At 47.4% G+C, this 21,267-nt stretch overlaps 2 protein-coding genes across 3 annotated transcripts in view; both read right to left on the minus strand.

Moving 5' to 3' along the window:
* Positions 1 to 1,673: 1,673 nt before the first annotated feature.
* On the minus strand, positions 1,674 to 11,813 carry SMARCD1 (SWI/SNF related BAF chromatin remodeling complex subunit D1). The gene is made up of 13 exons (XM_069092578.1): positions 11,593 to 11,813; positions 10,403 to 10,590; positions 10,068 to 10,110; positions 9,831 to 9,953; positions 9,272 to 9,394; positions 8,031 to 8,147; positions 6,277 to 6,378; positions 5,944 to 6,105; positions 5,755 to 5,852; positions 5,235 to 5,370; positions 4,370 to 4,492; positions 3,469 to 3,570; positions 1,674 to 3,331 (listed from the first exon to the last, which is right to left on the minus strand). The coding sequence occupies exons 1-13, from the start codon at positions 11,767 to 11,769 to the stop codon at positions 3,278 to 3,280; spliced, it is 1,548 nt and encodes a 515-aa protein (XP_068948679.1). The 5' UTR covers positions 11,770 to 11,813; the 3' UTR covers positions 1,674 to 3,277.
* A 1,662-nt stretch (positions 11,814 to 13,475) lies between these two features.
* The window catches only part of ASIC1 (acid sensing ion channel subunit 1), a 32,774-nt gene continuing 24,982 nt past the window's right edge, over positions 13,476 to 21,267 (minus strand). For both annotated transcript variants that reach the window (XM_069092582.1, XM_069092581.1), the window contains 8 exons: positions 20,552 to 20,679; positions 20,071 to 20,221; positions 19,482 to 19,538; positions 18,423 to 18,576; positions 17,987 to 18,078; positions 17,368 to 17,447; positions 17,089 to 17,193; positions 13,476 to 15,748 (listed from right to left, as the gene is read on the minus strand). In XM_069092582.1, coding sequence (XP_068948683.1) covers positions 15,644 to 15,748; positions 17,089 to 17,193; positions 17,368 to 17,447; positions 17,987 to 18,078; positions 18,423 to 18,576; positions 19,482 to 19,538; positions 20,071 to 20,221; positions 20,552 to 20,679 — 872 coding nt within the window. In that variant the 3' untranslated portion in view covers positions 13,476 to 15,643. The remainder of the gene's footprint in view (positions 15,749 to 17,088; positions 17,194 to 17,367; positions 17,448 to 17,986; positions 18,079 to 18,422; positions 18,577 to 19,481; positions 19,539 to 20,070; positions 20,222 to 20,551; positions 20,680 to 21,267) is intronic.

Genomic DNA, 21,267 nt, shown 5'->3' on the forward strand with positions numbered 1-21,267 from the left:
GACAAAATTTCGCTGAAGCTTGGTTATTATTCCCTCTTCAGAACATAATGTTGATTCAAACTCAAGGCCAGCTTCTTTCCCACAGCTCCACCCCCATCTCCCCCCTGGCACAGAGTTGTACAGGCTGGCAAGAGCTCAAGTACCAGCTGGAAGCACTGGAGGACAGGCAAAGGCGGAGTAACTCTGTCCCTGGAATGCCTCCCTTTCCTTCACAGGGTCAGAAGACACTTGACTCAAGCACCACAGAATGTAGGTGAACCCCAACATCTGGAGCCAGCTGGTGGTCTAGCAGTAGGCAGAGCTCCGGGCCAGGAATTAGAAAGGCTGAGCTCAGACCTGGTCTCAAGACACTTTGTATGACTGTGGATGAGTCACTTAACTTCTGCTTGCCTTGGTTTTAGAACAGCTCCCACCTCACAGGGTTGTTGAGGACCAAATGAGATAGCATAAAAATACTTAGCACCCAGTGCACTATACTCATTCACTTCCCTTGATTTTATTGCCAAGATTCTCTATACATCTGATTCCTTCCTTCTTCCACCCAGCGTCATCTCAGGGAGGGTGGGGCAGGGATAAAGATAAACTGAGATTTAGAGAAAAGTCAGGACTGGCCCAGTGTCACACTCCTAGTTCTGTTAGAGCTAAGGCTCTCTAAAAAAGACCAAACTGTAAATAATTTATCTACAGCTAAGAAAATAGTATTTAGCAAGTGTAACTACTATCCAGCATACAAGACCCTACCCAGTTCCAATGTCACTGACCCCTCCCACCAAACTACCTCCCCTATTCAAAACTGATAAGGTTCTAAGGTTTGGACCAGGAACTCTATAATCTAATACCCCATTTTAACTGGATTGGCAATTTGCAGCTCTCTACTAATTCGGGGAATTGGAGAAGTAACTAAAGTTGCCTAACTTTGGGAGGTGATTATTAACAGACCCACTTGCTGTGCCTAATCCCCTTTCTCCTTCCAGTGGGGTGGGTCCTAACTCAGCAGCCTACGACCAAAGTGAATGGTGGAAGGAAAGCCTGGGATCATCTGCCAGACAAATAATTGAGCTGACTGTAGGGAATATCAATGTAGTTTAATATGCTTTGGGGACCAATCACTCCTGAGGGATCCTTCTGGCTCACTTTATAGAATAAAAAACACTAACAGCTTACTATTTCCAAACTTCATATGTGATTGTAACCTCTGGGTCTTTAAAAAGAGAACCCTTAAGACAAGGACAACTAATAGCAATGACAACCAACAATGAATGACCTGGCCAGCAGTGACAACAGCCTTGCCCCAAGCACAGCTCATTCCAGGATCCTGGGGAATCAAAGCCTTCAGGTGAAGCTAAGGAAGTTCAAGGTAGAAAGGCAAACTGTGAGGAGGGACTGGAGCAGGCACAAGCTACAGAACTTTCCTCAGGAAGATGGGGTGTGCAGGAGGGCCCCTAGGATCCAACCATAAATAACAGTAACTACACTCCTCCCAAAATGTCCTTCCACACCTGAAAACTAATCCTGGTAAGTGCTGAGTGCCTCAGCGTTATTTTAGCCTTCCTATAATACCCAGATTCCCTTTCCCTGTAGAGTGAGCCATAAAAAACGGAGGCTGTGGACATGGTAACTAGTAGTAGAGAGCATTAGATTGATGAAGTTCTCTATCAAGAAGGGGAAACCCATACTTCAGAAGATGCTTTTATTAAAACTGGGTGACATCTATAAGGGGACAGTACAAAAAAAATTTTGGTCCATGAAAAAACATAATATTCAGTTAATAAAAAGTTATCTGCAACAGGGACACTGCCTAAGTAGTGGGAGGAAGGCCGGTGTCTGAGCTTCCTTCACACGGTCCTGGCCAGGAGGGGGGCCAGGGCTCAGCTGCCCTCCCCCAACAGAGGTTTGTGAGGTGTTGTTGTAGTAGTGTAAGGGAAGCCTTTCAGGGGGACAATGGAAAGATTCCGCTGCCACGTGATGTGGAGCAGGCACGGAGGAGGGTGTGCTCGCAGGAGCCTGAGGAAGGGTGGGGAGGCAGGAGTCTGTCAGTTCTGTGGGGTTTTGGAGCTTATGCCAAACCCAACACCCCTTCTGCACCTGGCTCTCTCCCACCCTGCTGTGTTAAGTCTGCGAGCCTGAGATATGCTAACTTAAGGGAAAAATTCAACCTGGAAAAGGTATATGGGGCTTTCCTGGAAGGATGCAAAACCATCTCAGTTCCACTGGGCCAGACCCCTGGCCCTGCTGCCTACCTGAGGGGCTGAAGGATTTCATTTGGGATTGGGGTAGAGAGTCACAAACCCAACAAAGAGCCGCTCTCCAGCCCTCGGCTCTCCTTACTCCCCAATGCCCCAGGACCCACTCTGGGGTACTTAACTAAAGGGGCAAAGGGAAACAGAGATGGCCCAGGGCTTTTATCCATTGGGTTTGAGGTGTCTCTCTTTACTGGGGAAAAGGTGGGGTGGGAGGGTTGGTGGCCACATCTCCAAGCAATAGCTGGAAGGAATGGATGCCTTTGCTGGCAGTGACAACACACAAGGGAATGGATGTGGGGAAAGGCAGGGCTCCCAGCCCAAATGCCCTGGCTTAGGAGGAATCCTAAGAAAAAGCAGCAGCTATAGGGAGTGTGCCAGGTGGGAGCAGCAGTCAGGGAACAAACTCTAATACTGATGTGAACCCCTATATGGGGGACTCAGGGAAGAGCTAAACCAGCAGGCCATCCTAGGGGAACATGGCCTAGGGCTCAACTAGGTCAAGTGGTCATAAGGTTCCCTTGGGTCCCAGAACATCCCATTACGATAAGAGTTTGTACCAAACTGGTGAAAGAAAATGGGATTCTATATGGGGACAACCAAAACCAACCACCTTACAGAATGCCCTCTGGTCCAGACCCGGGAAAAGGGACTATGGCCCTCAACCCTGGGTCTCATGAGGGCAAGATGAGTTTAGTTGTTTCCCTTGAAGATCACTTGGCCTTAGGCCCAGTCCATTCAGAGCATTGATTACCACTATAAATTCTCTCACTAATACTAACTAGAGGTCCTATGTAGACCAGGAAAAGGGAGAGGCACATGGGAGTTCTGTGAGGCAAAGGGGAGTTGGAGAGACTGGGGAGGAGAATATTTGTCTCTTGAGACAGAAATGTGGGACCCTCTTCGTTGTGGTGTCATCCTTCAACCAGCAGCTTCCCCTGAGGGACCCCCAAGCGAGACTAGGGCAGGTGCTATGGAGAGGCACCAGAGCCTAAACGAAGAACTGGCGTGGCCCGGCTGAGGATGGAAGAGGGGCCTTATGTATTTCGGATGCCCAAGGCCTGCTCCAGTTCCTGCCGTCTCTGTTGCACCTGGGGGGGAAAGGAGAGGGAGGCTGGTGGCAAGCAGGCCTATAGGCTGGGACCTGACATCCCGGACTTGCACTTGGGAATAACAGGTCCAGGCCCCTTGCTCTGCCAGTTCTCTTTTGGTCTTCTCAGGTACCTACCTTGGAATAGAAGTATCTGCACACAGCCTCCTGAGCCCATGGCTGGAAGTAGAACTCAGCTCGGCGCTCCTCCTCTGGGTTACCCACTACATCAGTCATGGTCTAGAGACGCGGAGAAGAGTCGACTCATTCTTAGTCTAAGCCATTAGCCCACACCTAAATTACTGTAACAGCCTCACAGGTGTACTCTTTGACTTCAGGCTAGATTAAGTATTCTGAAGTGCTATTCGTAATGTCATTCTTTTACTCAAACATCTTTAATGGCTCTTTATTTCCAATTCTACCATCTAAAAATCTCTTCCTAATTTCAAGAGACTCCTCTATAACCTGCCCAACCTTATTTTACTTATTACCTGTTTGTAGACAGGTTAATCTCTGAACTATTCCACAATCTAACAGTGGTCATACTTGGTTCATAGTCCTTCCTCCTTAAAATGCTTGTCCACCCTCCCAATCCAAATCCTACTGATCCTGTAAGACCCAGTCCAAGTTCCATCTTTTCCACGAAGCATTCCCTGACTAACCCAGTCTTTGCTGATGTCATTCTCTTCTGAATTCTTAGAATAATTCACATTTATATAAAGCTTTCAGGTTTCCCAAGTGCTTCACTCACAATTTCTAACACACTCTTTTGTTACTGTTGCTTTGTGTGTGCTGGTCTTGCCTTTCCAATGAGGGCAAGTACCACAATGAAGACTTCTGTATCATCCACAGCACCCAGTACAGGTGTTGGTTTCATAATAGGCACCTCAATAACATCTGTTGATTGTTTGGACCTCCACATTTCCCTACCTAAAATTAAAGAGCATGGAATCTTTAGAAATCTGGCTCCCACAGTTACCTCTCCTGTTCCTATACCAGCAGAAATGAGGCAAATTTGTGACCCGTCTGAATGTGTTACCTTCAGATCCCGGCACTGGGACTGAAGCCAGTCATTGATGAAGCCTTGGGGGTCTCTTGCAAAACTCAGCATGAACTCTCTCTGGGTTTTCAGCTGGTTGATGGTCTCTATTGTCTCATGGATCTAAGGATAAGGATATGCTTAAAACAGTCTGGATTTAAGAAAACCATGGTATTTTTTCTTATGAATACCACCTTTTACTTGTATACTGCTTGACAGCTTACGAAACACTTTCATACATGGTATCTCCTTTGATATCACCACAGGCAAATGGGGCAGAAGGTATGAATCTCATTTTACAGGCTAAAGAAACTGAGGGTCAGAGATGTGAAGTGACTTCACGTTCACGTATGCAAGGCCAAACATTTAAGAAGTAGCAAAATAAGGCCTACAACCCAGATCCTTTTTTTTTTTGGAGAACAATCGGGGTTAAGTGAGTTGCCCAAGGTCACATGGCTAACTTTTATGTTAAGTGACTGAGGCTGAATTTGAACTCAGGTCCTCCTGACTCCAGGGCCGGTGCTCTATTCACTGCACCACCTAGCCGCCCCCAACCCAGATCTTCCAACCTTAGCTCAGAGTACTTTTTCCTATACTATGATTGCTCTCCTAAGGTTAAAGGCAGGTGCCCCTTCATGACTCCTTTGTGCTACTCCAAACTCTGGCAAAGTCTGCTTCAGAACATTATCCAGATACCGCTATGTACATAGTGAACCTTTAATCCACCACTCTGTTTCAAAAAAATCTTGAGGGCAGAGAAATCTGTAGAGTGAGGTCCTTGAGGTCTATGAAGAGGCAAAACTGGTCTAGCAACTTTGACTAGGAAAACCCTTGGCACCCAAACTCTCTGGGCAGAGGCTCTTACCTTGTTGTCTAAAGCAGCAATTTCCTGCTGGCTTGCAGTAGATAGCAGGAAGGAGTTCATCTGGGTCTTGAGGGTATCATCCACTTCCACATCAATGTCATAACAGGCAGTCTTCTTCTGGTCATTGGGGTCAACGCTGGGGAAGAAATCATAGGAGTGAGCTTAGAACTGTCTAGCTTCTAGTGATCCAATTCACATTGTCTGAAGAATCTTGGGTCATATGCTAGGTAATGGTACCCCAATGGGAAAGAAATAGAACAAAACACTGAAGCAATGAAACCTGGAAAATGGTCCCAGGCTCAGCTATAGAAAGAAGTTACTTTAAGGCTATGAGGCTCTAGAGATGCCTTCCTCATTCAACCTCTTCCCAAGAGTGAAAGGGAGAAATGGTGAAAGCGCCAAACTTCAGCTCCTGCCTCTTCCTTACAGGAAAAAGAAAGCTCGAATCCTCCCACCCTCCCCAGTCCCTTGCTCTTCAGCAAAGAAAGGTCTTCTTGTCTTGTTGCTACCATGCCCCCACCTGATGACGTGATTAATGATGATGGGCTCTGGTGGCATAAGCAAGGCATGGAGCCGCTGGGGGATCTCTGAGAACTTCATCCGTTGCGACTCGAATATCTACAGGAAGAAGCAATTTAAGGCTGAGGACACATAGGGCTCCCTGCCAGAACACAGTGAACTCTAACTGAAGAGCGGAACCCTCACTCACCTGCTGGAGGTATTTATCACAGATAACAAACTCCCGTTCATGGGGGTCCTGAAGCTTATGCGTCTTGATGTACTGCCACAGTGCTTGGATGATCACTGGACGTGTCTGGGTGTGGATACCCAGAAGCCGGGCCAGGCGGGGGTCCAATTTAAACTGAGGAGGCTACAGAGACACAAGGGGAAGGGGAAAGTGTGGGCACAGTAAGACAAGCCTGTCTGTATCTTCCAAGGACTTCAGAGAGATTGGTAGGGAAGAGATGACTCATAGCTTAGCCAGAACTGAGAAGAAGTAATGCGATGGGGCTATGAAAGCAAAAGTCTTCCCCCATAATACCTGGTAGTCGAGCATCAGCAAAACAGTGCAGCGGACATTTACATCTCCTGGCCGCTTCACCTGGAAGCCGTCTGTCTCCTGGGTGGTAGCAGTCCTGTGCCACTGGAGAGAGAACTATATCAGGGGCTGCTCTCCCAAAGGAAGAACAGCAGTGGTGGGAGAAACATCTTTTTACTGAAACCTGATTAAATATTTTTGGGGGGTGGTGGTGGTTTACACTACAGTCATGGCCCAGAAAACTTTTGTTAATAACGATATTCAAATCAATGTTTTTGTGCTGTTGAAAGGGAATGGTAATGGAGAGCAAGCAAAAAAAAAATACTTTTGACTGAATTTTTTTTGTAATATATTTTACTTTTAACTTGCCTGACTTATTAAAATTAGCTTAAATTCAAACAACATAAAACCTAAATAAACCAAAGTTTCATTCCTAAATAGAAAAAACAGTATCTATGAGCTGCAGATATCAAGATTTCTGCTGAGTCCATGCCTTCCTTCTTAGACAGTGAGCTTAGTGAGGGTAAGGACCACGCATGCTCTAGTTCCCAAGCTCCTGGTGCTCGGCTATGTCTCTTGCAACTTCAATTGGTCTTCACTCACTACTACAGAGCCTAAGACCCCTAATGCTGCCAGCTCTTTCTGCTCCTCATTACAGCCAAAGAAAAGGCAGCCAATCTAGGATTTGAAAGTAGAAGAGAATGGGAAGCTAACTGTGCACTGGCAAAGAACGAAGTGAAAGAGTGGAGAAAGAACTGGCATCAGTAAAGACCTGGATTTAAGTCTCCTCTTTGGCACATACCAGACATGTGATGCTGAATGAGTCATTTCACCTCTCAATGCTCCAAGCAACTTTCTAAGACTCAAAGTTTCAGAGTCTGCACTGATCTGCATTGGCAGAGTTTCCTCACCAATTCTCTACACAGCAAGGAAGTCGCAGGTCCAGTTTAAAAAAAAAGTGGTGGTAGAAGACTCCATCTGGAGCTATGGACGTGATGAGCCACCCATTCTGGTACTGACTTGGTGGATAGAACCATGGGAATAACCATGTTTCTAACTTGATCTATATAGCAACTAACAGGCATCACTTACAACTAGGCACATCATAAATGACCTTTTATAATAATTACTTATTGCCTGGAGAGTTAGAAAAACCCTCTGCGATAATACCCAGAAAGGGCCAGGGACTAATGTGCAAGGCCCAGAACTGAGAAAGATGTAACAAATAGAAAAAACTTCTACTGTGCCAGCTGACACCATGAGCTATGTCAACTCCCCCCAGGAAGCAGCATAAATGGGTTTTAAAGTGACACATGATCTCACAGGTGGCAAGCAGGATGGGGAGTTGACCCTGGACATGGGCATAATCAAGAGTCCCCAGAGAGGATTTCGGGGAGGGAGGGGGGGGTGGAGGAAGAGGAAAAGGAAGGTGGGGGAAGGGATGTAAGAAGGAGAAAGCAGAACTTTTATATACCTAAGAGGTCCTAATAGCAAAGAGGCAAAATATCAAAGGTGTCTTCTAGCCTCAGGATGAACAATCTCTCCTAGCTCGAACTAAATTAGATGGTGCCCCCTGGAGGCCAATGTATAAACTATAAAGGATAAATGTTTGGTGTGGATTTTAAGGTATACCTGGAACAATCTCTTGAATTTATCTTGGACTTACATTTCTCTCCCACTACCTTAGGTATACCAGACTTGGTTCCCAGTTCCCTCAGTCCCATCCATGTCAGAACCTAGACAAATAAACTACTCACTTCCACCAGGTGGTTGTCTGGCCCGTATAAATCTTTGTCCAGCTCAATCACCAAAGACTTAAAGAAGGAGGAGAATTTACGCTTCTGCTTGGTAGCATCATATTTAGACAGAGCTGACTGAAGAAGAGAAGAGAAAAGCCATATTAGGGAAGAAAAATTAGAAAATGCCCAAAACAAGGCCCATGGCCAAAGAACCCACAATGATACTGGGACGAATTCAAGCCAAATGGAATCAGAAATGATTTCCAAATGTTTTTATTGGGGGATGGCAGGTTGATGTCTTGGGCAACAAACCAGTCATAGTGACATTGAAACCTTAGAAAAACAATTTTTAACATATATGTGGTCATTTATTCACCCACCCCACTCCCAAGGGAAAAATACTTCTGGGAATGAGGCAAGGAATTCTAATATCCACATTTAGGAACGGAATAAATTCGAGAATAAAGCCTGACTGGAGGGAAAAGTGAATTATGAGCAATAGCAGCAAGAACAAAAACGGTTTTACCGGGACAGAATGACAACACAAGCAGATGGAATGTACTTATGTATATGGAAAGGAAGCTCTGATACAGAGCTCCAGTTCTCTGTGCAAAATTCACTCAAAATAGCTAGGCTATAAGCAGTCACCATGGCTGAAAACAGGCTAAGAGGTAAACGATGGAAGGTAATGAGGAAAAAGTAAGCTTCCCTAAGGGGCAAGTGGGGGTGGAGGTCTAGGGGCTTACAACCCCCCAGCTGGCACTCAGCATGAAATAATGAATAGCATGTCAGATAAATCTGCCTGTTCTAAATCATGATGTGTTCTCAGCAACAGCAAAGAGAAGGGAGATCACACAGTGGGAATTAAGGATCTTAAGGATTCAGACAGGAAGTCATGGCCTGAAATGCCATATGGGGGAAAAACCTGCAAACTCACTTGATAAATAAGCCCAAACCAAGGTAATCAGCAGAAACCTGGGAAACCATTAATGGCCAGAACGAGCCGAGGGGGGAAGTGAACAGCAAATCAGATCACAGGACAATAGTGTTCTCAACACGATATGGCAGTGAAGGCCAAAGCTGTGGGAGCTGCACACAAAGAGCCATTGTCTTCCAACGCAAGGAGCCGAACGTCCCTCTCCCTGCTGCTCTGGAAAGGAGTTGTGAGCACCATTCAGGGTCCCTCCAGACCAGAAAGATATTGCTCTTCTCTAGATGCCCCCACCCCCAGTCCCTACCAGTGTGAACTTCACACTCACATCCTCGAGGAGCCTTCCTTCCACTCGGAGCTCCCAGGAAGCCACAGTGCCTTCCCCATCTTCAGCATCTGATTTAGCTGGATTGAAAGTATTCGAAATGAAAATACGGAGTTTCCGTTTTTGCTGAAGGGGGTGGAAACAAAGATTAGTACAGAGCTTTGGAAACAATACTGTGCACTAACCATTTAGTTCTACCAAACCAAACTGCTGTCTGCCCAGTCCCTTGGGTGGGCAGAGATTCCAACTAGGAGAAGTGAATGGGCAATGAGCCCTGAGTGCATAAATAAGGATGCAAGACAAACAAGCATATTCACAGAGCCAAATGGGTTCCTGGGTTGAGGATGAAATTACAACAGTGGAAAGGACAAAGATTTCTGGTCAAACAGTGGGCCCTCCTCTCCTTTTTCTATTTTGGTACTTCTAATAAAATCTGCTATTAGGGAAAAGGGAAACTTAAATAACTGGGAGATCTATAGTGAGCTTTTAATTTCTTATTCTTAGACTGCTGATGGTTCCCGAATCCCTCTTTCTTGGCTCTTTGCCTAGGAGTTTCCTGTACCTTGATAGGTCGTTTCAAGGCCTCCTGAATATCTAGCCGTTTCCTCATGATGGTCTGATCCAGTTTCCTTTCAAAAGCCAAGAGATCCATATAGGCCTGGGATTCTGGTACCAGCTCACGAATCTAAGATAAGTAAGTAGTAAGATATTGTCAGGTATATAAAATTTGCTTTCAAACTCATGGGTACTAGGGGCCCTAGGGGAGACTGAGGACATGGGGAAGGCGTGCTGGACTCACCCTTTGAGGTAGAATTTTGTCAGCCATCTTCTTTTTCTTTGCACTGTTCAGAATAAACATTGGTATTAGGCTGGGATAGAACTGACCAGAACCTGAAAATGGGGAGGGCAGCATCCTCATATGAATGCATAAGAAAGAGAAAAAGGGGAGCCCAGGGACTGAAAAGCTTCTTTCAGACCAGAGAAAAATCCCCCCACCCCATGACAAACTCAGATAAAGTAGATTCATGAAAAAAGAATATGTTATACAGGTTTATAAACACACTCCCCAGTTTCTGCTGTTCTTCCCACCCTGGCTCCACAGAATACCTTTTACCCTTCCCAGAAGTATCTTACTTGTGATTTCGATTCTGGACTGCCTGCTGCTGGACCTGTTGAATCTGCTGAGGAGCTGGTCTCTTTCGGGACTGATCTATTCCTGACTGGGCCAGACCAGGTCGAACTGAAGGGTTCCCCCCATAGCCAGGAGGTCCCATAGAAGGTCCCTGAGGTGTCATACGGCTCCCTGGCAACATGCCTGGACGCTGCAGATAAGACATAACCAAGAAATGTTATAGCTGTCCGAGTTGTGGGAGGGGGATGTTAAAAAGAATATTGCGTAACCTTGGTGAAAGGTATGGGGAAAATGGGAGAACCCTAGAACCCTATAATGTGGGCCAACTGAAGCTTCCTTACCCAGGATCCCGGCTCCAGGGAAGGGTCCAAGAAAAGGCCAAGGGATGACACCAAGGTAAAAGTTTATCTGGCCTAACCCCAAAGTGCAATTTCAGGGCTCTCCTCCAGCCCCTCTAATGAATGAAGATTCTTCACTGGCAGCCTCCTGCTACCCAGGATTTCCTTGTTACTTCTTTTCTTCTTTCCTAGTTCACCTCTCTTTAAAAATCATCCCTTCACTACTTAGTTGTCAGACTACTTGGACTCCCTAGTCTTTCCCTGTATACCAGGCCTCCCTACTCAGCCTCTCCTCTATTACAGTTAAACAGAACCACAGGTTAAACAAACACCCAGAGCTGGACTGCACCTTAGGGGCCATCCTGTCCATCTCCCACATTTTAACAGTGAGGAAACTGAGGCGCCAAGGAGCTAATGGACTTATCCAGAGGCACACAGGAAACGAATCCCACGGACTAACTGGGAGTTCCACGGGGCCCCTTCACTTTACGGATGAGGAAGCTGAGGCCAGAAGGGCTAAGTAAACTTGCCCAAGATCACGCCGGCATAAAGTGGCTGGGCCGGGATTTGAACTCAGGCCCTCTGCCCCCTGTCCACCGACCCGAATCTTACCCCGTGTTCCATAACTCCCTAACCCCACAGAGGGAGATGGAGCATCTGGTCCTTCGCCCGCCATGAGGATCTCAAACCCCATCCTCCCTTCTCGCCCTGTAGGCTACCCTTTCCTCCTCCATCCTTCCGCCCTCACCTTCTCCCCGTTCGGGACCCCTCCCTTTCTGCCACTCACGCGCAGGCCCCGCCCCCGGTCCGCGCGCCCCTCCTCCTGCCCCCCCCTCTTCCCCGCCCCCCCTCACCGGATAGGCTGCTCCGGGCATCGGGGAGCGGTAGAGCCCTTGGCCGGGTGCCGGGCCCATTCGCACTGGGGGCCCCGGGGTCCCACCAGGGCCCAGAGCGGCCGCTGCGCCCGCCCCTGACGCAGCTCCGGCGCCGCCGCTCGGAGCCACTGACTGGAAACCAGCCCGGGCCGCCATCTTCCCCCGGAGCCGCTGCCGCCGCCGCACAAAGAACCGGAACCGGAACTCCCCCCTCTCTCGGCCACTCTCCCTTCCCCCTCACCGCCCCCCCTCCCCCGCCCTCCTTCCACCCGACCTCCAGAAGCTGCCGGGGATACGGAAGGGGAGGCTTCGAGCAACGAGACTGCGGGCTAGAAGGGGGTGGTAGAAGAAAGGGAGGCGGGCGGTCCCCTCCTGCTGGCTTCCTTGGCCTGGGAGGAGAAACCAGCGAGAAGGCGCTGTGGGGGAGAGAGGCTCTGAGGCTCGCCCCCTGCCGGCCGGAGGCGGCCAGGCGCGGAGCCTCCGGGCTGAGCGCAGGGGACCTTGGCGGGATGGATGGCGGGCCGGGCCGGCTCCGCGGGAACCCGGGTGATAACCGCTTATAGAACCCGGCCCCGTGGGCAGCGCTGGCAACTTTTAGAGACGCTTTGGTCTCCTCACGTTATCTGTGACGGCGTCAGGCGGGGCTCTCGGTGTCCCTTTTTGCAGATAAGGAAACTGAGGCTCGGCAGCTTTGCTCGCTAGTCTTGATGTAGCACTTTATGGTTTGAAAAGCGCTTTACAAAACATCTCAGTTCTGTATCCCCACAACAATCCTGGGGAGGTGGGTACTATTATTACTCCCGTTTTACAGTTGAGGAAACCGAGGCAGACAGGCGAAGGGAACTTGCCCAGGGTCCCACGGCTGTGACAGAATTTTAGTTAGGGTCTGCCTGACTCCAGGTCCGCGGGCTCTGCTTGGCCGAGGTCGCACGGACAGGTCTCCCCCAAGACCAAGGATTGTCACGTGAGGGGGCAGTGCTTTGGGAACCTCTCAGAGAAGGTCAGCGATTTGCCCAAGCGCACAGAGCTAAGAAACGGGAGTGTCGGCATTTGAACCAGATCCCCTTACTCCAAACTAATCGTTTGTTTGTGCAAAGACCCACTAGCTTCCAACCTTTAGGTCTGCCTCACCCCCAAGCCTTGCTGGTCCTGGACTGGTCTGGAAGACCTGAGCTGGGAATCGGACCTCAGACAGTAATTAGCTGTGCAAGTCACCTTCCTAATCTCCATTTCCTATAAAATGGGGAGATTGACACTTGCAACTTGCATTACAGAGCTACTATGATTCTCCAATAAGAAAATTCATAAAAGCTTTTTTTCTTAAAGTTTATAAAAGTCCATGTAGATAGGATTATTTAACCTAGACTCTGACTACCTTACCCATCCCGGTGGAGCCTTTCTTGGGCAATCTCCCTGTTCCACCTCCTCCCTCTCCCTGAAACTCAAGCTCAGCCTTGGTCCTATGTTAGGCAGTCCTGGCTCAATAGAACAAAGATCTTTGGTCGAAAATGGCCATCCAGGCCCTCTCAGGGCTCTTTCCCTCCTGGCACACTGGTGCCAAACCCAGCAGTGTTCTAAGCCCTGAACAGGTGGTATTTAACCATACCAGGTGGTATTTAACACATACTTGGGTTTGTTTTTTTTTTTTTGCTTTTTGGAGGGAGGAAGGCAGGGCAATCGGGGTTAAGTGACTTGCCCAAGGTCACACGACTAGTAAGTGTGTCAAAGTGTCTGAGGCTGGATTTGAACTCAGGGCCTCCTGACTCCAGGGCTGGTGCTCTATTCACTTCTCCACCTAGCCGCCCCTTACACATACTTGTTGAACCATTTAATGAACAATTAATAACAACACTGTGAGGGGAGATGGTTGAAACCCAGTTTATTAGACCAGAGGAGTGTCTCACCCACAATCCTGTTGCTGCCACCACTGCTGCTTAGAGTATATATTTCCTCCTGTTTTTCTACAGGGAGGTCTGCTCTCTGTCCAAATGACAACCAGAAACCAGGTGTTTATGGACTTCCAGCAACATCTTCCTCCCCAGTCCCTACCATTTCCCCAACAAAAGGGATAGAGAGGGGAGAACAAGTATCTCCTAGAATTATGTCAGAGGCCTTATCCTCATCACCAGAGGCTATGTTGCCTGGGGCATTCCCCCAGGGAGCTCTAAGCAAGAGGGCTTGAGGTGGAAGGGATATTTCTGGACCATCTGAGATAGAGAAAGGTTATTGGAAAGCTCAAATCTCTATTTTCACCCTATTCCTCAGGAAGAGGATGGGTAGATGGTGTAACAGCTTGAGCTCCCAACTTTTCCTCTAGGCCTATCTCATCAAGTCCAGTCTTACCTCTAAAATCAGCAATGGAGGTATAGGCTTGGACCCCAGGTAAGGTAAAAGAGGATGGGTAGTCAGTAATGGGGAGAATTTGACCCTATCCAACATAGCCTTAGGGATAAGGGCCTTAGACACTATCTCCTAGCCACCTATATATTTTTCAGTGGCTACCCTTAGAAGCTGTGGGTTGATTCCCACCCTTAAACTGTCTCTGACACCTTATCTCCATGCTCCAGGAACTCCATCATTTATAATTCTCCTTGGCTTGGGGCCAGGAGGGAATATCCATCCTCTGAGCTAAGTGCCAATTCTCTGTGTCCACCCCTTCCCCCAGGAGGAAAGTCCCAGTCAGAAGGGGGATAATAGGACTGATGGGAAGGAAGGAAGAGGCCTTAAGGCTACAGGAAGGGCAGAGAGTGCTCAAAGCATAGGAAGGTTGGGTGGAGGGGGGCAGGCCAGAAAGAGGCAGAGCTTGTGATTCACAGCTTCCTTTATGTCCAAGACAGTGAGAGAGTTACAATGCGTACGTCGTCTCCTTGTGCTTCTCAGGGGGATGTGTGTACACAGTACAGACACCGGAGGAGAGAGTCCAACACTTTATACAGGTGAAGGCATTCAGAGGGATTGGTAATAGGGTGGTCAGAGAGACAGAAGGAGATTTGGGAGGAAGTAGGGATGGGACATAGAGACACGGGGGATGGGGATGGGGATGGGCAGAGACAGACAGGGGCTTAAGGAAGGGAGTATATACAGAGTTATAGCAATATAGAGTCTGTATCATATAGAAATAGAAAATGCAGATGAAGTCATAGAAAGAAACGAATGGAATAGAGGACAAAGACTTGGGGAAGTTCCATAAGAAAATTTATGGATGTGGTCCCATGCAAGGGACCCCTGGAGGGAGGAACTGGGAGTTAGGAGAGAAATAGGTGCCAGTTCCCCTCTCCCTGAGTTGGGAATCAAGTGCCTACATTTTTTTCATGGGATGAGGATGAGGGATCCCATTTAAAAATTTCTCTGATTTTGGGGTAGGACCATGGCATGAAACCTGTGCCTCATCCTGTCCCAAGTCCCTCAGGACCATCCATTCCTTGACCTCTGAGGGGCACCCAATAAGTATAAGGGAGGGAGGGCCAGGGGCCTCAGTTCCCGTGCTTGTGATTTACAATTGGAGGGGGGGGACACTACTGAAAGGGTCTCTTAAGGCTAGGGAAGCCCTCCTCCCCCATTAGCCCTCCCTCCTAAGGTACATTCTCTGTCTGGGGCCCAATTCAAGACCCCTAAGGAGTCTTTCCACTCATGTCCTCCCTGCTGGAAGAGAGCTTCAGTGAATGGTGAAAGTAGGGTGAAGATGGATGTTCAGACATAGGTCAGGCTAGGAGCAGGGGGAGGCAGCACAGGGCATAGAGGGACAGCCTGGGGTCCCTTGCCCTTTCTCTTTGTAGTTTATTTCTGTTGTTATTTGTTTTGTTAAAAATAAAAATGAATGGATATGGAGGGCAAGGGAGTAGAGAAGGGCACTGGACTCAGAACCCCCTTCCAGCAGTTCTAGGAGGGAAAGACTTTGAAGGGAGTTGGGAGCTGCCCTTGAAGTGGGAGGGGCAGTGGTAAGCCCCAGGGCAGGTGAGCAGCTTGATCTCCCAGATTTTTCTTGCCCTCCTCTTCCCTCCCAGGCCTTTGGTATGACGGCTGGCAGGGCTCAGCAGGTAAAGTCTTCAAAGGTGCCTCGGGTCGGATGGTGAGGTAGGATGTTGGCGGCATATGTCATCCCAGCAGGATGGCCCCGGAGGCTCTCACAGGGGTTCTGAGGAGGGGGAAGAAAGAGCAGGGAAAGAATAACTATGAAACCTTTGACCCAGCAATACCACTTTTAGGGCTATATCCCAAATAGAACATAATGGGAAAAGGACCCACATGTACAAAAATATTTATAGCAGCTCCTTTTGTGGTGGCAAAAAATTGGAAATTGAGGGGATGCCCATCAATTGGGGAATAGCTGAACAAGTTGTAAGAAATGATGAACAGGCAGACTTCAGAAAAACCTGGAAAGACTTATATGAACTGGTACTGAGTGAGGGGAGCAGAACCAGGAGAACACTATACACAGTAAGAGCCACATCATGCAATGACTAACTTTGCTAGACTTGGCTCTTCTTAGCAATGCAAGATTCTAAGACAGCTCCAAAAGGCTCATGATGGAAAATGCTATCCATATCCAGAGAAAGAATCACAGAGTCTGAATACAGATCAGAACATACTATTTGCTCTCTCTCTCTTTTGTTTATTCTTTCTCATGGTTTATTACCTTGGTTGTAATTCTTTTTTTTACAACATGACTAATGTGAAAATATCTTTAATATGAATGTATGTGTAGAGCCTATAATCAGATTGCACTGTCTTGTGGAGGGAGAAGAAAGGGAGAGGGAGAAAATTTAAAACTCAAAAACTTGTTTAACTGAATGTTGTAAACTAAAAATAAATAAAATTTTAAAAAAGAATAACCAGGAAGGCAAGCAAAGGGGGTCAGGGTGAGAAATATACTAGACATGGGTTGATGAAGAGTCATGGCAAAGGAAGACAAGTAATTTGTTTACTTCCCTGTCCTTCACCCTCAATCAATATCCACCCAAACACTGAATCTTATTGATCCTTCTTTCAGAAAGTTTTTTTTGCCCATAGATTTCGATTCCCACTATCCCAGTCATAACTATTATTCTTAGATTCATTAATAATTCCTAGAATACTTAATTAACACTACCTTATTCCTTTATTACAGTTGTCCCTGAGATGGGCTCCCTGGTATTTGCCCCTTCTGATTAATTCTGCATACCCATATAGTACAAGGTCTTTGAGGGTAGACATTATTTTTAATGTTTTTGTATCCCCAACACCTACAATACCTTGCATATAGTAGGTGCTTAATAAATGTTTGCATATTGTTGAAGAGTCAAAGCAGGGAATAATTTTAGAGAAACATTGGGGATAGCATTATCTTTGGTATCACTTGGAAGGCAAAGCAGATAGACAACATTGGGATCCCAATGAGAGGAGTGGTGAATGAGAGAAGGAAAGAGAATAGAGGTGGGTTTTGGTGTGTATTAGTGGGGAGGGGGAACAGAGAGCATCTTATTCAGGGTCTCTTACATGTCGCTTGACATCATCCAGGCTGAGGGCTACACCCTTATCTGCACTGTTCCTTTTAGACTCCTTCTGGCACCTGCCCCGACGGCACAGCTTGTGCTTAATCACCTGGATGGAAGAGAGAAGACCTGCAGTGGGGATGGGGGTCCAGCCAGAACTACCCAACTTGGATCCCCAAACATATCCTCCTCTAACAAGTCCCCCTCCCAGGCTCTAGCATCCCCATGCCCATCTCGCTGCCATCTGTTTGCTCCCTTCTCCCATCTGTTGCTCCCTTCTCACCTCATAAGCATAGTCGAAGAGCTCCAGAACAGTCAGGATGCTTGCGCCAATGAACAATCCCATCTGACCCCCAATGTCACCTAAATAGGGAGGCCACCAGGCCCATAGAGTCCATGGCAAAGCAGTGGGATAAGGCACAGGGTTACTGGAGTTGGGCAGAGTGGACTGAATCAGGAGGCTATCAGTGGAATTGGAGAGGGGTCCATGGAGTTGGGAAAGGGTCAGTGGTGTCAGAGATACTCTGCTGGAGTTGGGACAGAGGCTGGCAATTAAGAGCATGCAAGTTCAAAGTAATATTCAAGTCAACTTTTGGTGTATCTGCCCCAGCAAAAAAGCTCCCAGGTAACACCTGTTTCAACTCACAAGAACAATAACTTGCCCTTACTCTACTCACAATAACCAACAATCTATATTCTACCCAACATGTTAGGAGAATAAAGGTTAGAACTACTTGTGAAAGTAGCATAATCAGTAGGGACAGGGCGATGTCACTGGTGTCCAGGAGAGGCCACTTAGGATGGACAAGATCATGAATTTGGTTTGAACTCCCTGTTTAAAGACTAGGGAATTAAACTAGCCTTGGGTGACAGGCCAGGTGGCAATTTCCCCAGTAGCTCACCCAGGAGTCCTGCAATCTCATAGGCTTTTTTTTGTTCAATGGTCTCATAGTTCAAGACTTCAAAAAAGATGTCCAGCACCAGGATGTTCTCCCTGTAGTGGGGAGTGGAGGAAGAGGAGGGACAGGAAGAAGGGAGAGAAGAAATAGCATGAATGATATCTTCCTATTTTCTTGCTCTCTCCAACCTGGCCTTCACTCCACATCATTTCAACTTTTCAACTTCCCAACTCTCATATAACTTCTCTGACCATTCCTGCGTGTGCTCAGCCTCCTCCTACAGCAGCAGACAGAGAGATCCGATATTTCAGATCCATTCTCCAAAGAAGCACACTTCTGCCTAGTGTTGGTTCAGACACTTTAAGCACACACTCTGGTCTGCCTTCACATCTGAAACCCACCTTTCAGGCCCAACTCCAGTCCCAGCCAAGACTCTCACCCAATGTACTGCTCCGACTTGTTGAACTTTTTGGCCAGGTACTTGGCTGAGGCTTTGCTGGGAATCTTGACCATGGACAGCTCCTTCCCATAGCGAGTCAGGTTACAGGGCATTTCACACACACAGTAATCCTGGTCCTTCTCCACCAGGAAATCTGGGATAGGGGTCCAGGGGACAGGAGAAAGTGGAGTTGAGCCAGGGCACTGGAGATCACAGACCCCATTCTAGGAACTGTGTTGTCCCCCAAACAAACAAAAAGATGCACAAGCTATCTGATGACTCTCTCCAAGCAAAACTGGAGCAAAATTTTTATCTTTGGTCCCTCATCATCCCCTACCCCTCATGTCTCCTCCCCTACTCTGTCACCCTAATTCTAAATCTGTCTATTCTTTCATCCTGGCATATCCATATGCAACATTTACCAGTCTTGAGTCTCATACCTTTAGGGCCCAAGCTGTCACTTGGCTACTTATATAAGTGCAGATTCACCTTCTAATAGGAGAGAGTAAAAAGGGGGGGGAGGGGCTCTCTCGGCTTAACACAGATGCATTTTCACAGAGGTCTTAAATTTATTTTCTAACTCTTCATGACCCTGATGTTTAGGATTTCAAGCCAGAAAGAAGGATGATAGAACTTAGTAGGGAGAAATTTGGAGGCAAGTGAGCTTAAAATTAGTTTTGCCTTCAAATAAGAGTAAATCTTGCTCCCCAGTTTTCTTTTTAAGATTTTTTTTTTCCTTTGGGACTTCCGTGGAGGTCCAAGATCTCTCCCAGGTCATTGTTTGAAAATGAAGGATTTGAGGGCCGCTAGGTGGTGCAGTGAGAGCACTGGCCCTGGAGTCAGGAGGACCTGGGTTCGGATCTGGCCTTAGACACTTGACACACACACACAAAAACTAGCTGTGTGACCTTGGGCAAGTCACTTAACCCCAATTGCCCTACCCTCCCCCCCTCCAAAAAGCAAAAAAAAAAAATGAAGGATTGGAAAGAAAGGGTGACTAGGGAGGGGAGAACAGAATTATAGTTCTTGGGGGAAGGGAAGGGAGTGGGAGGAGCTCACCCAGAGCAGGATCTGCACACTCCTTATATTGCTCAGGTGTGCAGTATGGGGCATCACCTACAAAGGAGAGAAATTGGGGGGTGGGGAAAGGGAAGAATAAGTCAGAGGTAAACAATAGAAGCCCTTCCTAAACAATATCAAGCGGTCCACAATCTTGTTCCCTTCCCCTTCTTTCCTTCACACTAGTCAGAATTGGAAGGGTGCAAGAGGATAGTCAAAAGGGAATGGAGAATAGATTTAGACATCCTGGGGAAGAGCCATATGGTACCTCTGTAAGGCTGCAATGGAGATTACTGGGAAAGGAAGTATAGACCATAAAGTTCAGTTAGTGGAGGAAAATACATATTAGTCAAATATGTTTGGTGAATGAGTGTACTATTGAATAAGAGAATTGAGAATATTGAGGAATTATGTTTTGGAGAGGAGACTGTAAGGAATTAGAGAGAATGTAAGGGCCAAAGGAAAGCGATGGGCCTTCAGGGAGGCGTTGGAGAAGCTGTGAGGTAGTTAGTGAATGGGGAAAAACCTTCAGGTCCTGCTAGGTGCAGTCAGAGGGTGTGGGAAGAGGGAACTGGGGCTAAGGACAGACCTGGCATGTGCACCATGCGGCAGTTGCAATTCTCTACTAGGTAACGCGTTTCACAGTCAATTCGACAGGCTGTGATGCTGTACGAGTCAAAGAAATCTGAGTCCATGGTAACAGCTTTACAAGTACCCCAGGGTGGAGGCAGGTAGATGAGCTGTAGGGAATGTGGGAAAACCAGGGTTAATGGAGGGTAGAGGGGAAATCACCCCAAAGACCCCCTAACTAATGTTGATAGGGATTCAGAAGTCAAGTATTTTCCCTCCCTTTGGTAATCTCCCTAAACCCTGGATGTTTCTTTACTAATTTTCCATGGCCTATATGACTAGCTTCCATTCTAAATGCTTGGCCCCAATTCATCCCCTTTGTCTCCTTTACTTGGTTCCTTCTTCCAACCAGACTTCTATTCTTTCCCCAGTTTCCAGTTTTAATTTCTTTCCAGGTCCCAGCTCCCAACCAGTAAACTGTTTTCTAATGTACGGCTTACCCGTTGCTCCTGGCAAGCCACAAAGGTCTGGAACCCAGGAGCCACACCAAAGCCTAGTTGGTCAATGAAAGGAGGCTCATCCTGACTGTGAATCTGCACCTTGATCCCAGCCTCAAAGGAAGTTTCATCTGCAACAGTAATGTCGGGAAGAGTGCTTACAAAAGGGAGAGTTCTTCTGGCATGACTGACTTCCTGATATAATTTGCCCCAACCCTTCTGTATCCTAGAAATCATTACAGCTAATACTTTGGAATTGAGAGTACTGGGGCTAGAATGCTTATAAGGGAAGAGAGGTGGAGGGAAAATGTGGCTACTTGTATGTAGTGAGGGTTAACACCCCCAAGCTTCTCCTAGAGTCAAAGATCACCCTCATCTTCTTTTACTAATTCTCTCTCTCTGTCTCTCTGTCTCTCTCTCTCTGTCTCTCTCTCTCTCTCTGTCTCTGTCTCTGTCTCTCTGTCTCTCTCTCTCTCTCTCTCTCTCTCTCTCTCTGTCTCTCTCTCTCTGTCTCTCTCTCTCTCTCTGTCTCTCTCTCTGTCTCTCTCTCTGTCTCTCTCTCTGTCTCTCTCTCTGTCTCTCTCTCTCTCTCTTTTCCTGCCTATCTGTCCCAAGGCCCCTGAGAGCAGATGGCAGGCAGCCTGAGAGAAGATAGAGTTATTTATAGAGCTGAGTGGCGGTTCCTGATAGAAAATGATGGCTGGTTACCTTGGAGAGGA

Source organism: Petaurus breviceps, unplaced genomic scaffold, assembly GCF_028583685.1.
Source record: "Petaurus breviceps papuanus isolate PSGF00001 unplaced genomic scaffold, PetGlider_PUasm1.0 191, whole genome shotgun sequence".
Lineage (NCBI taxonomy): Eukaryota > Metazoa > Chordata > Mammalia > Diprotodontia > Petauridae > Petaurus > Petaurus breviceps.